Here is a 15,689-nt window from a genome sequence, read left to right as displayed (position 1 = left end):
TGTTCTAATTTCAAGTGAAAAAAAAAAAATCTAGTCCTTGTATTTCTGAAATTTACATAATTAGAACGAAAGTTGTGCAATTGAAATAAAAAATGAATTTTTACGGTTTGAACTGAATTTTAACCTACCAGGTAAGTTAAGCAGGTTCTTCCAAGTTATCAGAGTTTTACTGTACATGTACCATGTCTATGGCCTACTTGGTATGTACATGCTGAAATAGCTAAATTAGACTGGTGCTTTCCAGTGATAAACAGTAGAATCCTGACTGTGACATTAGTGAAGAAATATGGCGGACACAAGATCAAACCTAGAGTATGACTGTGCGACTGGGTATCGACTCTTGGAGCTAACAAAATGGATTTTAACAAGAAAATCTACAGGTCAACAAGTTATACTGATGGTATTAGCAACACATGATGTAGGTAACAATGATTGGTTTGGCCAGGAATTCAACAAATCTGTGATTTGGGAAGAGTTTTGACACATTGCTTTTACAGGGTTCATACAAATGATAAAAGTGCTGGATTTTTTGTCAGTGCTTTAAAAGTGCTGGAATTAGCTTATAAGTACTAGAAAAGTATTCATACTTACTATTCATACTTAGGAAAACATGCTGTTTAAGATTCCTTAAAAATGAGTGATTTGTCACAAAATTATAAAAAAGATTTTATTCGATGATATCCCGTTTCCTGTGTTTGGTTAATTATTGCAAGCAGTCTTTTGAGCACTTTAAACCATTTTGTAATATTAAAGACAAAAATTTCCTTTTGCATACACAAGCACCTGGAAAATTGAGGAAGGTGCTTGAAATTTGCCCGAGTTTTGGTATGAAAAACCTCTGCTAACCATGTTCTAGCTTTCTCAATTTTTTGCAGGGTCAAAAGGTCAACAAAACACTTATTGTCCTTTTATAATAGTTTCTGAACTAAATGATCCTGTCAGAATAACAACAAACAAAAGAAGTGAGTGTTCAATACTTTTTTAATAACAATGGTGTTCATTAACAGACCAAGTTGACTGTTTATCTGGGACACCAGTGTCCCAATGACTAAAACATCTAATCTCTCCGCTCGATAATAATTCAGTTTATCTGGGACACCAGTGTCCCAATGACTAAAACATCTAATCTCTCTGCTCTATAATTAATTCAGCAATGATATTTTGCTGCACATAAAAAAAAAATATCCACAATTAACAATTATTGATCATATAAACACAACTGGGAGTCTAACTGCTTGAAACTCTCAACATTTCTAAGGATATGTTCACATTTATACCTTATACATACACCCTTGTCACTAGCCCAAGCTTTCTCTGGTCCTGACACCAGACATGTCCAGACACCAGACATGGTGTTAGGGCCAGAGAAACTCGGGCTAACTTGTCACGTGTTCTCACACTATCAATACGAAGGTAAGGACCAGATATGTATTAATTCATTCACACTGTTTGGTAGTAGCCACCTTCTCCAATTATGAAAGACTAATAGTCTTAATGTCCAAAAGTAAAATGTAATTTCTGAAATTAAAATTTATTGAATTTTGAGAAAATAGAAGAAAGGACTATTTACAATATGAAGATATGCTGTCAAAACTGTTAAACAATACTGGTAAGCATGTTTTAGACCAATATAGCAGTTGACTTCCAGTTCACCTGACCTTCAAACTGAATCATATTGGCAAGTTTGAGAACAACATACATGTATTCTATACACAAGCTAATACTAGTAAATAAAGAGCTTTGTTCTGATTAGAAGATGATCATAAGGTTAAAAAAAAGATAATAATTTCATATTTTTAGCAGTTTTACGATTGAATGCAAGCAAAAAAGTAAAGCAGCTCGGCTAGCATTTCAGCAACAGCTGATTGTGCCTAAAAATAGGTTTACAATTATGTTTTGCTTTGAAGATATTCAACCAAACTGAAGTAAGCAATCTTATTTAAAGAATAATTACTCAAGCAGTCTCACAATAACTAACAAGTCCATGATAACAACACTATACTTGTGTTATACCCAAAAATGGATTTAAATGCTGTTTCACCATGAATTTGGCAACCAAGTCATAATAAAAGGAACAAATTAATAAACACTTTCATATCATTTAACTGTGTAGATAAGGTAAGACAAGTAAAAACAAGTTGGCATACCAATTCAGGTAAGGTAAGGTTTCAAACTTCTTTAAGTTTTCAAACTTCTTTATCAAGAGTTTGATGAGTAAGTTAAAGGGGTTTTCAAGCAGTGATAGGGTTTCATGAGTAGGTGAAATAGATAAGATTTTAAAAGTGTTTTTTTTTTTTTTTTGACAAGTAAGTTATAAGATATCTGTGGTGTTCTTTGACAATGATGTAGGACTCAATATTAGACTTGTGTTTGATTGTTTTATATATTATTATGGTAACAATTAAACAAGACCCTTTGATGTATAAAAGTAAGTTGTCTAGGAAGACAACTTGATATTCTACAATGAGAGTACATGTATTTTAAATTGGAAGACATTGGCAAACGTTCCGCTCGCATCATCTATCTTTGGCAAATTTAACTAATTCAAAGTTGTAAAATACGTACAAAATTGTATTTATTTGGTATGGTTGAGGACAGCTTTTGACCTATTGTGTCATAAACCAACAATGTTTATATGATGGTTACCCCACCCCCTATCCCAAACAAATCTGGGCTTATTTGTTCAAAAGGTGATTAGCTTAATCATTTGATTAGTTAAAATATCATTTCTTCTTTACTTCAAAACCGGAGTATGTGTATTCCTTAAAAGAGACAGATAGGAATGAATTGAAGAGTTATAGTTTCAGAAAATTTTGCCTAGACAGTTTTGCCAGAAATGATTTTATCAGGATATGAAAATTGTTTTTAAACTGTGATTAGCTACACGTGGTAATTATAATCACCTTTTGAACAACTGGGCCCTGATGGTTAAATCTCGTTAACACTTCACCACCTAATAATGACTGACCTAATTTGACATTGAGTATATAACCTCAGTGATGATGGAGATCGACATTCGTTGTTTAAATAAGGAGGGGTGTCCCTTCCAATGACAGGAAAAGCTGACCTATAAACAAGACAAACTGTGGAGCATATTTTCCCAGATCTTTTGTAAATGTATTATATAAACAACATATTTTAAAATATTACCAAAAAAAACAAAACCTTTTCAGCGACACATATTGATACAAAAAAAAAAACAAAAAACTTTTCAGCGACACATATTGATAAAAAAAATAAGTGATCATTGAACCAAGGTCACACTTAACTCAATAACTACACAAGTTTTGTTAATCTGATCTTGTGCAAGTCTCAATTTCATATCAGATTTACGCAATATGTGTAAATAATTTTTTGTTTTATTTCGACAAGAAAAAAAAACAAGAGACCCCAGAGGGATCTTGGCGCCCACCATTGAATGTTCTTCATAGGTTCCATGTCAGATTGATCTTTTCCCTACTTTTCTCTTCTTCTAAGTCTTACTAATCTGTGTAAATTCAGAAGAAGCCTCTAGTACTTTTCAAAAAAGGGCAACCTATATATAAAATTTAAGATTTAGGCACCAAGGGGAACCTATACATGGAATTTGAGAAAGATTCCTTCAGTACTTTCTGAGAAATAGCGATAACAAACTTCAATTGTCAAAATCCAAGATGGCTGCCTGTTGGCCATGTTGTTTTCCGATTGGTCTCAAAATGCAATATGCATAACTAGACATCGAGGGGAACCTACATATGAAATTTCAGGAAGATCCCTTCATCAGTTTCTTAGAAATAGCGATAACAAGTTTCAATTTTCGAAATCCAAGATGGCTGCCTGTCGGCCATGTTGTTTTCCGATTAGTCTCAAAATACAATATGCATAACTAGGCACCAAGGGGAACCTACATATGAAATTTCAGGAAGATTCCTTCAATACTATCTTAGAAATAGCGATAACAAACTTCAATTGTCAAAATCCAAGATGGCTACCTGTCGGCCATGTTGTTTTCTGATTGGTCTCAAAATGCAATATGCATAACTAGACACCGAGGGGAACCTACATATGAAATTTCAGGAAGATCCCTTCATCAGTTTCTTAGAAATAGCGACAACAAGTTTCAATTTTCGAAATCCAAGATGGCTGCCTGTCGGCCATGTTGTTTTCCGATTAGTCTCAAAATACAATATGCATAACTAGGCACCAAGGGGAACCTACATATGAAATTTCAGGAAGATCCCTTCAATACTTTCTTAGAAATAGCGATAACAAACTTCAATTGTCGAAATCCAAGATGGCTACCTGTCAGCCATGTTGTTTTCCGATTGGTCTCAAAATGCAATATGCATAACTAGACACCAAGGGGAACCTACATATGAAATTTGAGGAAGATCCCTTTATTATTTTCTTAGAAATAGCGATAACAAACTTCCAATTGTCAAAATCCAAGATGGCTGCCTGTCGGCCATGTTGTTTTCCGATTAGTCTCAAAATGCAATATGCATAATTAAGCATCAAGGGAAACCTACATATGAAATTTTAGAAAAATCCCTTCAGTACTTTCTACGAAATAGCGATAACAAACTTCAAATGTCAAAATCCAAGATGGCTGCCTGTCGGCCATGTTGTTTTTCCGATTAGTCTCAAAATGCAATATGCATAACTAAGCATCAAGGGGAACCTACATATTAAATTTGAGAAAGATCCCTTCAGTATTTTCTGAGAAATAGCGATAACAAACTTCAATTGTCAAAATCCAAGATGGCTGCCTGTCGGCCATGTTGTTTTCCGATTGGTCTCAAAATGCAATATGCATAACTAGGCACCAAGGGGTACCTATATTTGAAATTTGAGAAAGATCCCTTCAGTGCTTTCTGAGAATTAGCGATAACAAACTTCAATTGTCAAAATCCAAGATGGCTGCCTGTCGGCCATGTTGTTTTCTGATTGGTCTCAAAATGCAATATGCATAACTAGGCACCAAGGGGAACCTACATATGAAGTTTGAGAAAGATCCCTTGAGTACTTTCTGAGAAATAGCGATAACAAGAATTGTTTACGGACGGACGGAGGGACGGACGGACGGACGGACGGACGGACCACGGACCACGGACGCAGGGCGATTTGAATAGCCCACCATCTGATGATGGTGGGCTAAAAAGAAAAAAAAAATGAATTGTGCAATTCAATATCCTTTTGTATTCTACAAGATTTTAAGTTTATTTCAACAAGTTCATCAAGGACATCCTCATGAAATCAATATGGTAACATCATATCATTGATTTTCTTGTGATGCTACATAAATGGTCTTGATAGTTTACCTGTATATACCAGGTAACAATAAACGATAACATATGGTACCTGTTGGATCAATATATATTAAAGTTGAGAGACATGAATACAATTATCAACGAAGTACTTAATGCAAGCTATCAATCTTCTCAAAAAGACTGAATCTTGATGAAACTTAATAGAATCTTACAAGATGTAGAATGCCTGAATCGCTACATAATACAAACAATTAGTTATCAAAACTCCAGCTGTGTAACAATGTTAATTATGGAATTGTTATCAAATATTTGTATAACTGAATACATTACATGTCTCCCTAGTGGTTTTGATATGTGTACATACATACTGTACCCAATTTGTTTCTTTTCAGTCTAGGAATACAAAAACACAAATCTCAATCAAATGTTTGATCTAAATAGCTACCATATGTTTAATAATGTACCCAAACATATGCTAAAGCAAATCAGGAAAAATATTAAAAGTTAAACACTACTGTCTGTAAGTCCCTTAGTTGATCTTTCTAGATAAAAAAATCAGAGAAAGTAATTTGAAAGTTAATACTGTAATCTAGCCTGCTAACTCATCATATGATTTTATATACATCACAAATTCTAAAAATGTCCCTTACTTGAAATATTATGTTTTGATTTTCCACAATGTGAAATGATGGAGGTTGCATTCTTATCTGTGAAATTTTTATCAATGGTACAAATTTAAGAACAAGAGGCCCAAAGGGCCTTAACGGTCACCTGAGATTTGAAATATTTCGGCCAACTAAATTGACCCTTTTTGGCCCCACCCATCAGTCCTAATGGGGTCAGTCTATGAAGAGTATTTGATTCTACCATATCTGAGAGTAGAGAAGAAGATTTTTGAAATTTCAGTCAATTTGACCCTTTTTGGCCCCGCCCACCAGCCCCTGGGGGTCAACCAGGGCCAACATGTACATACCATCAAACTGTCATCCCATGCTGATAATTTGAACCAAGTTAGAATGAATTCCAATACAAATCCAACAAATAATAGTCAAAAAAGTGATTTCCCTATATAAACTATAGTAAAGTTTACCCCCTCCCCAGGGGCAAACGTGAGACCCCAGGGTCATGCAATTCACAATTTTGGTAAAGCACCACAAGACCCTTTCATCTATAAAGAGTGTTTGACTCCACCATATCTGAGAGTAGAGAAGAAGATTTTTGAAGTTTTAGTCAATTTTGCCCTTTTTGGCCCCACCCCTCAGGCCCCTGGGGGGTGGGGACCATATAATTCACAACTTTGGTTGACCTTCAGCCATAGAAACTTTCTGCCAAATTTCATTGAATTTTGTTAAGTGGTTTTGGAGAAGAAGTTGAAAATGTAAAAAGTTTACGGACACACGACGCACGACGACGGACAAAAGGCGATTAGAATAGGTCACTTGAGACTTCGTCTAAGGTGATCTAAAAACTCATTCCTTATGCATTTTTGAACACTTTGTAAAATTTCTCCTGCCCTGAACATCCCTGTTTAACTCCAAACGGGAGTTGCATTTGCATTTGTTATATTGATAAATTAAGGAAATCCAAGTAATTGAACAGTTGCATTAATTTTCTCTCAAGACCATTACTAACATGTTAAAAAATAATGTCAATTTTTTTTATGTAGGGTGAGGGTTCTCCCAGTAGAAGAAAATGTTAGGATTTTAAAAATAAAAAGTACTGTAGTGTCTGGAAGTCTCAGAACAATTTTGTGTCGGTTTTATAATAATGATATATCTGATACCGGTATTCTATCATTGCATATAATTAGCAAAATCTGGATAATTACCTTCAAAATCTAGCATATAATGTCATATACTCTATTATAACAGTTTGGAGAGAATCCAGAATAGACCAGTGATTGGAAGTCTACATTAGATCAGTACATGTATAAAAATGTATGTGAAAAAAGGGAATGGAACAAAGAGAGTATATAATTCATCACCATCAATAATATCTAAAATATTATATCGTCTATACCCAGACATATCAAAACATTTATTATATAATGCAAATAAACCTTAACAAGAGGCTCAATGGGCCTGTACCTCTCACCTGCTACTAATGCAACTTTTATGTTGATCTATGCCACTAACATGACTGCTAATATCATGGTCTTGGGCCATGAGGTTATTCAGAAGAAGACGTAAAAAGATTTTAGCACATTTGACACCTGTGGCCTTGAAAGTAGGTCAAGGTCATTCATTTGAACAAACTTTGTAGCCCTTTGTCCCGCCATGCCACAGGCTAAATATCAGGTCTCTGCACCTCTTGGTTACTGAGAAGCTGTTTAAAGATTTAGCACATCTGACCCCTATTACCTTGAAAGTAGGTCAAGGTCATTCATATTAACAGACTTTGTTGCCCATCATCCTGGCATGTTACTGGTCCTGTATCAGGAGACTAGGTCTGTTGGTGAATGAGAAGAAGTTGTTTATGCTGGAAGAACAACAGACTGACAACTGATGACCAACACTGCACCAAAGCATCATCTCACTTGCACTTTTGGCAGGTGAGCTAAAAAGAAATTCAGGTGTGGTATTTATAATGAGTGAGAAATTATCAAATTAACATTGTTCACAAACTCATATTATCTATATTATAAATAAAACGACTCTGACATTTAATTACATTGAGGAAGACAATACTTTTACACTAATGTGATGTTTTTCTTCATCATAAAAATAAAGCATGTTTCAAATGAACTTTTGGGTTCAAAGATATTTTTGAAATCACCAGAGTTCCCCAAATATTGCTTTTTGATCCAATGCCGTTAACATATTGCACAAAATAATTGAAACTATGACATCATGCATTTTTGTTCTTTATAGAAGCTACATCAATGATGGACATTTTGCATGTTTCATTAGATCGTATCACAATTAAAAAAATAATCCACCTTTTTTTTGACCAAACAAATAAAATCAAGGAGTTAATAAAATGATAAAATTGTCCATATTTGTTTTAAAAAAGAAAACTAACAAGAGGCCGAAGTACCCTAACGGTCACCCGAGTTCCGATATAGAAAAAAAATACATGTACAAATGTACAATGAAACTACCTCATCTAATATATATATCTAGCGTACAGATTTAAGACTGCAGAGTATTTGATTCTGGCAACTCTAGGTTGAAACAAGGACATTGTAGAAGCACTTCTGTGACTGATTTTGGGCCATGTCCATCAGCCCCTTGTGGTCATCAGACAGGGCTGATATATGCCTATAATTTAATTGCCATCATATAATTTACAATTTCGGTTGACCTTTGGCCATGGAGGTTTTTAAAAAAAATTCATTAAAATTGGTTCAGGGATTCAGAAAAGTAGTCAAAAATGTAAATTGTTTACAGAAGGGCGAAGCTTAATGACGACAGACAAAAGGCGTTCTGAATATATATATAAAAACATCTTGCCTTACTCATCATAAAAAAAAAACCATCGTTCATGATTTGTTTTATATTTGTGAATACATTTTGTGGTGTTTGAATACAATATCACCTTGCACTAAAATCCTTTGTAAACTTGTAAAAAGTCAGAAACTTTAAAATCTGGAAGCATCATAAATATTCATAAACTACAAAGTAAAAGAATTCACATTTGTTTTTCTTTCACATCGGATTTATGAAATGAGGAAGACTTTTCAATGAACATCAGGATAAAATAAAAGGTTACTGAATAAAATTATAAATCTCAGGTGAAACTGGAACAAATTCAAGAAAAAAATTATCACAAAACCAACATTTGTTCATAAATATTTGCGACAACAACATTTTTACAAATGACTTGAAAGCTGAACAACAGCCAATTTGACTCCAAGGTATTTTCTTTTGTGACATCACAACCAAAGATCCACTAGGTGTCTGATAAGTTAACACAGCAAAATCCATGCATAATTATCAATAGTTGTCTTGCGGTTTATGGTCGAGATAAAATTTTTAAAAAAAATGCATACAGCCTAGGTCCTGTACTGTGTAAGTCATTTGCAAGTCTTTGCCACTCGCCCAGAAGTAAATTGTACATCTGTGACACCTCTATTAGTAAAACATAGTCTGCCGTCACTCTATAAATTAAACATAGTCAGTGGTCCCCCCTATAAGTTAATCATACGTCGGCGGTCCCCTATAAGTTAATCATACGTCGGCGGTCCCCCTATAAGTTAATCATACGTCCGCGGTCCCCCTATAAGTTAATCATACGTCTGCGGTCCCCCCTATAAGTTAATCATACGTCTGCTGTCCCCCTACAAGTTAATCATACGTCCGCGGTCCCCCTATAAGTTAATCATACGTCTGCGGTCCCGCTATAAGTTAATCATACGTCTGCGATCCCGCTATAAATTAATCATACGTCCGCGGTCCCCCTATAAGTTAATCATACGTCTGCGGTCCCCCCTATAAGTTAATCATACGTCTACGGTCCCTATAAGTTAATCATACGTCTACAGTCCCCGCTATAAGTTAATCATACGTCTGCGGTCCCGCTATAAGTTAATCATACGTCTACGGTCCCCCTATAAATTAATCATATGTTCGCGGTTCCCCTATAAGTTAATCATACGTCTGCGGTCCCCCTATAAGTTAATCATACGTCTGCGGTCCCCCTATAAGTTAATCATACGTCTGCGGTCCCCCTATAAGTTAATCATACGTCTGCGGTCCCTATTTCTGTATACTTGGTTTTGCATATCTTGTTTACTAGTCACTATCTGTTGTATGAGGAAACAACTGATCACTCCCATTGCCCCGGCGGTCATCATGTATGAGATGACCGTCCCTGTCATATGTACGATGTAGCCCATCACTGCGGACAGTACGACCTGAGACAGGAAGTAGGCACTATCCAGCGTGCCCATGTCTGTGGCGATGCCACGTGTCGACATTACTTGACTTCCAGTCAGGCCGAAAGGACTCCGCGTCACTGTGTCGGCAAAGTAAATCTGAAATAGTAAAATTCATCACTTAATAAACTGGTGTTATGCTACGTATTAACATCCAACAGTGATATCTAACTAAATTTTTCATAAACATGTGAATTCATGGCAAAAAATAGAATACCAATATTTTTATTTTTGATTTTACATTTCAAAATCAAATTCTCTTCTTAACAAATATTTTCATTGGATTTCTTTCTTTATTTGAAAAGATTAACGTCAACTACTGGCAAAAATTTTTCCATATTATTCAGAGCCGTTTAAGTGGAATTTCCCCCTAAGAAAACATGGAATTAATCGATGATCAGTGATGGTATTAGACTAAATATAACGCTGTATAGAAACATGGTGAATGTCGCTCCGGTACACACTTACCTCTTTGTTAGAATGATATTTTGTGATGAGTATAAATGGAATGGTGGTTAGAGTAGCGTAGGCGAATCCCGTCAGCGATGCCATCAGGTTCACAAAGATTATATGTTTGTAAAGGACCATTCCCAACATGGAAACGGAAAATACTAACATCCCACTCAGGTAAGTCTTCCGCGTCCCGTACTTTTCTACGAGACCTTCAATAAAAAACGCATAACTTGTGGAGGTGATACAATGAAACAATAGCCCCCAGCTGCCCATTCGAACTCCTTCGTCATAACGATTACGAAGATATGAATTTTCCGGGGCGTTTGGGTTGCCCTGGTAAACAGCTTGGCCTACGAAGTCTGTGAAAAATAAATTGAAGCCCATCACGGCAGTCCAGCTGCAGAAGTTGGCCATTGCTAGTTTTTGTAGCACTATCGGAACATCGAATAGTCGACGTAGAGATTCCGGCAGTCTGTCGTATATATTTAACCACAAAAATCTCCCTAAATTATAAAAATATCTAAATATTCTCAAGCGTCCCACACATAACAAGGGACTGATAATCACAAAGAGACCCTTTAAAGGATTCAGGAAGAAAGTTGTTTTCTTTTTGTGACATTTACGATTTCTTCCTGCCCTTCCCGCAGAATAGGGCGATGAACTCTGTTGGCTGTCGTCTGAGCCACTTGATTCGTACCCAGATTCGAAAGCACCTCCATTGCCCACGGTAACAGACACAGTTGCAGATTCCTCTTTTGGGATTAAATTCTCCGTATCAGCTTCCTCTGACACTGACAAAGGTTGTTCCTGAGCTACTAATATTGTTGCAGTCAGAAGAAATGAAAATAGTATTATAAGTAATGTAAATACAGACCGCTCCTGTGTCCCAAAATAACTACCAATGAAAGTATTGCTCCAATCGATTGCTGTGATAAGATAGCCGAGAAATCCCCCTAGGCTGACCATTTGTGAGTACACCATGAACACACGGTCTTTCTGGGTTGTTCCCTTGGAAGCGTCGGAAAGCAGAGCCTCACAGGGTGTCAGACACGCCTGACTCGTGAAATCTAACATGACAACGCTCACCGTGAGAATAATTAAACTCACCGATTTACTTAGAGGTGTATTTCCGAGGAAAGTCGTACTAAAATAATCTCCATAAGGAATCATAAAGAGAGAGAACATTATCAAAATTGACAGGAAAAGGATGAACGGTCTTCGACGGCCATGTTGACTCCGACAGCGGTCGCTGGCGCGGCCGATTATAGGTACGAAGAAGAAGCCAAGCAATGGCCCCATTCCTAATATGATACTCATATTCTCCTCTGTGTAACCAGCTTTAAGTAACATGGGTGGAATGTATGTAAATCCAGAACAGGCACACACCTCCACCCCACAAACCACAGCATTGAGTAGCACAATCTGTGTCAGGGTCAGCGACCTCCTGTTGGGGGAATTCTGGGATGCCATCGGATCCTTGCCTTGATCCATGTTTAGGCTACTATTTTGATTTTTTAAGTAAGGGAGGTAACCTGTGTCTTTAGGTTTTGAGTTAATCCCAGCCTCAGCATTCTGTACAGGCTGAGATCTGAAAGTACAAAATAAATAAATAAATAAATAAATAAACAAATAATCAATGAATAAACAAGAGGCCCAAAGGGCCTGTATTGTTCTTCAGGTTTCATGAGATATGAAACAAGAATGATACATAAGTATATGTGTCGCCCGTCTTGCGATGTCAATGTATATACAGTATATCATAAGCATTTTATATGGGTACATCTACATTGGTTTTATTGTAATTCTAAAAATGTGAGGTTTTTATGCCAAAAATTGCATTAATCCTGTCCCACCATTTGCACAATTTGGAATCCCCTTAAAGTTGGTATACCAGAATTATATGAGCAATATCCATTGCTTGTTTACAGAAAAAAAGTTGTTCATATAAATATAGCCAAATCCACCACTTTTGGCCCCGCCCCTCAGCCCCCTTGGGGGGGTCAGCCCAACCATTTGTACAATTTTGAATCCCAACCCCATAACCATGCTACAACACAAATGTGAGTGATATCTATTGCTTAGTTTCAGAGAAGATGTTTATATCAATTTAGCCAAGTTGACCCCTTTTGACCCCGCCCTCTGCCCCACGGGGGGTCAGCCCCATCATTTGTGCACTTTTGAATCCCTACACCCCAGTGCTACCAGTCAAATATGTGTGATATCGATTGCTTTAATTTCAGAGAAGAAGTTGTTTATACTGTATCAATTTAGCCAAATTGACCCCCAACATTTGTACAACTTTGAACCCCCACCCCATAACCATGCTATTATACAAATGTGAGTGGTTAAAATCCTTTGCTGAGTTCAGGAGAAGAAGTTGTTTATACAAATTGACCCCTTTTGACCCGATCTCTGCCCCCGGGGGGGTCAGCCCCACCATTTGTTCATTTTGAATCCCTACCCAAAAGGGATGCTGCCAGTCAAATATAAGCAATAGTTTCAGAGAAGTTGTTTACATCAATTTAGCCAAATTGAAACTTTTTGGCCCCGCCCCTCACAACCTAGAGGTTAGCCCCAACATTTGTACAATTTTGAGTCCCTATCCCAAAGGGATGCTGCCAGTCAAATATGAGCAATATCCATTGCTTTAAGTTTCAGAGAAGTTGTTTATATCAATTTAGCCAAACTGATCCCTTTTGGCCCAGCCTCTCAGACCCCCGGGGGGTCAGCCTCATCATTTGTACAATTTTGAGTTCCCTACCCCAAAGGTATGCTAACAGTCAAATATGAGCAATATCCATTGCTTCAAGTTTCAGAGAAGTCGTTTATATCAATTCAGCCAAATTGACCCCTTTTGGCCCTGCCCCTCAGACCCCCGGGGGTCAGCCCCTTCGCTTGTACATTTTGAATCCCTACCCCAAAGAGATGCCAACAGTCAAATATGAGCGATATCCATTGCTTAGTTTCAGAGAAGTTGTTTATATCAATTTAGCCAAATTGAACTCTTTTGGCCCCCGGGGGTCAGTCCCACCATTTGTACAATTTTGAATCTCCAACCCATAACAATGCTACCAGTAAAATTTTGTTGAATTCAAATCAGAGGTTATGAAAAATTCAATTGTTGACGGACGTACAGGCGCCTGACGCCACGGTATGGCATAAGCTCACATTGGTCCTTTTAATTCGAACCAGGTGAGCTGATCAATAAAATGAATAGAGCTGATTTATTGAAATCAGCAAACTAAACACATCCTCACTCCTGTTCTGCTTTGATATTTAAATGCATGATGCCTGGGACTTAGATGCAAAACATAACTAGAGAGTCAAGGAACTGAAAATGACAGTGACCTAAATTTCACATGATGGAGTTGTACCTCATTAGGAACAAAGTTTGATGACTTCATTGAACTTGTAGTAAACCAAGCTATAGGCATGCTTCGTAGAGAACTTAAGAGCTAGGCAGGAGATGAAATGTTTCATTATTTTAATGTCCTTCCACTAAAATGTGGCAGTTTGGTAATTATAAATAATTATGAAACAACTGTTTACACTGCAGTACAAAGATATACCACAGTTAAATATGTTTGTACAATCTGCCATGTCCAAACTTATGTCAAGGCTTATTCCAAGATAATAATACCAACTGTTAATTCCTTCAATCTGAGGCAGTCAGCTAAATCCTGAAAAATAAATCTAAGTAGAAATAAAATCTGAAAACATAGACAATGAATACCTGTTCTTGGTAAGGTTTTGTGACGAGGAGCCCTCCACGAATCGCGTATATGTAGACATTTGTAGATACGAGGATTGTCTGAGGAGACCGGGTCATTCTGTACATATGCACTATTTTGAAATGACAATCTCGCTGCCCCGTCTATATTAACACTCACCACACTAGAACCGAGGCAAATACATCAACGTACGTCAAGTGTGGTAAATATTTGACATTTGATAAAACCGACAAATTTTATTCTGTCGCGATTTAATAAAATGATATGTTAATGTTATTATAACTGTGACATATTACACACGATAATTTTAGTATTCAATTCAACAGGAGGGTTTCTCCTACTATTTATAATCTATATGTAAATAAATTCAAATGAGAGATAGTACATAGATATACCTGTATGTGTATATATGTGTAATTGTTACTGTGTATAGTATAGCCTGTGTATTACCTGAAGAAGGAATTTTTTTCCCCTTGTCATTTCTCTACACCAGACAATACATTAGACCTATCAACAGATACAACACCTGTCACTTTCCTCTATACCCATCAATCATCTTGAGACTTTTTAATGCAATAGACATTCGTCACACAACATAACCGGAGTATTATAATGAGACTTTCATTGTACGATACACAAAAGTGAGACTTTGTACACCAAACATATCTTAATAAGGTTTTCGTAGTGTAACATGTACACCAGTAAATATTATAATGAGGTTTTCGTACTATGACAATGTACACCAGTTAATATCATAATGAGGCTTTCGTAGTATGACAAATTACACCAGTAAATATCATAATGAGGATTTCGTAGTATGACAATGTAAACTGGTAAATATCATAATGAGGCTTTCGTAGTATGACAACGTACACCAGCTAATATCATGATGAGGCTTTCGTAGTATGACAAATCACACCAGTAAATATCATAATCTCAGGCTTTCGTAGTATGACAACATTCACCAGTAAATATCATAATGAAGCTTTCGTACAACGACAACATTCACCAGTTAATATCATAATGCATGAAGCTTTCGTAGTATGACAACATTCACCAGTAAATATCATAATGAGGCTTTCGTAGTATTGACAATGTACACCAGTAAATATCATGATGAGGCTTTCGTAGTATGACAACGTAAACCAGTAGATATCATAATGAGGCTTTCGTAGTAGACAATAAACCAGTAAATATCATAATGAGGCTTTTGTAGTGTGACAATTAACATACACCAGTAAATATCATAATGAGGCTTTCGCACAATGACAATGTAAACTAGTAAATATCATAATGAGGCTTTCGTAGTATGACAACGTACACCAGTTAATATCATGATGAGGCTTTCGTAGTATGACAAATCACACCAGTAAATATCAT

At 36.4% G+C, this 15,689-nt stretch overlaps 1 protein-coding gene across 1 annotated transcript in view; it reads right to left on the bottom strand.

The window, feature by feature from the left end:
* Positions 1 to 8,584: 8,584 nt before the first annotated feature.
* The window catches only part of LOC117336930 (solute carrier family 45 member 3-like), a 34,388-nt gene continuing 27,283 nt past the window's right edge, over positions 8,585 to 15,689 (bottom strand). The window contains exons 3-4 of the mRNA XM_033897751.1: positions 10,594 to 12,166; positions 8,585 to 10,224 (exon numbers count right to left, since the gene is read on the bottom strand). Of these exons, the coding sequence (XP_033753642.1) occupies positions 9,919 to 10,224; positions 10,594 to 12,069 (1,782 nt within the window). The 5' untranslated portion in view covers positions 12,070 to 12,166 and the 3' untranslated portion in view covers positions 8,585 to 9,918. The remainder of the gene's footprint in view (positions 10,225 to 10,593; positions 12,167 to 15,689) is intronic.

The sequence above is a fragment of the Pecten maximus genome, chromosome 10 (genome assembly GCF_902652985.1).
Source record: "Pecten maximus chromosome 10, xPecMax1.1, whole genome shotgun sequence".
Classification (NCBI taxonomy): domain Eukaryota; kingdom Metazoa; phylum Mollusca; class Bivalvia; order Pectinida; family Pectinidae; genus Pecten; species Pecten maximus.
This window is presented reverse-complemented; position numbering and strand designations above follow the sequence as displayed.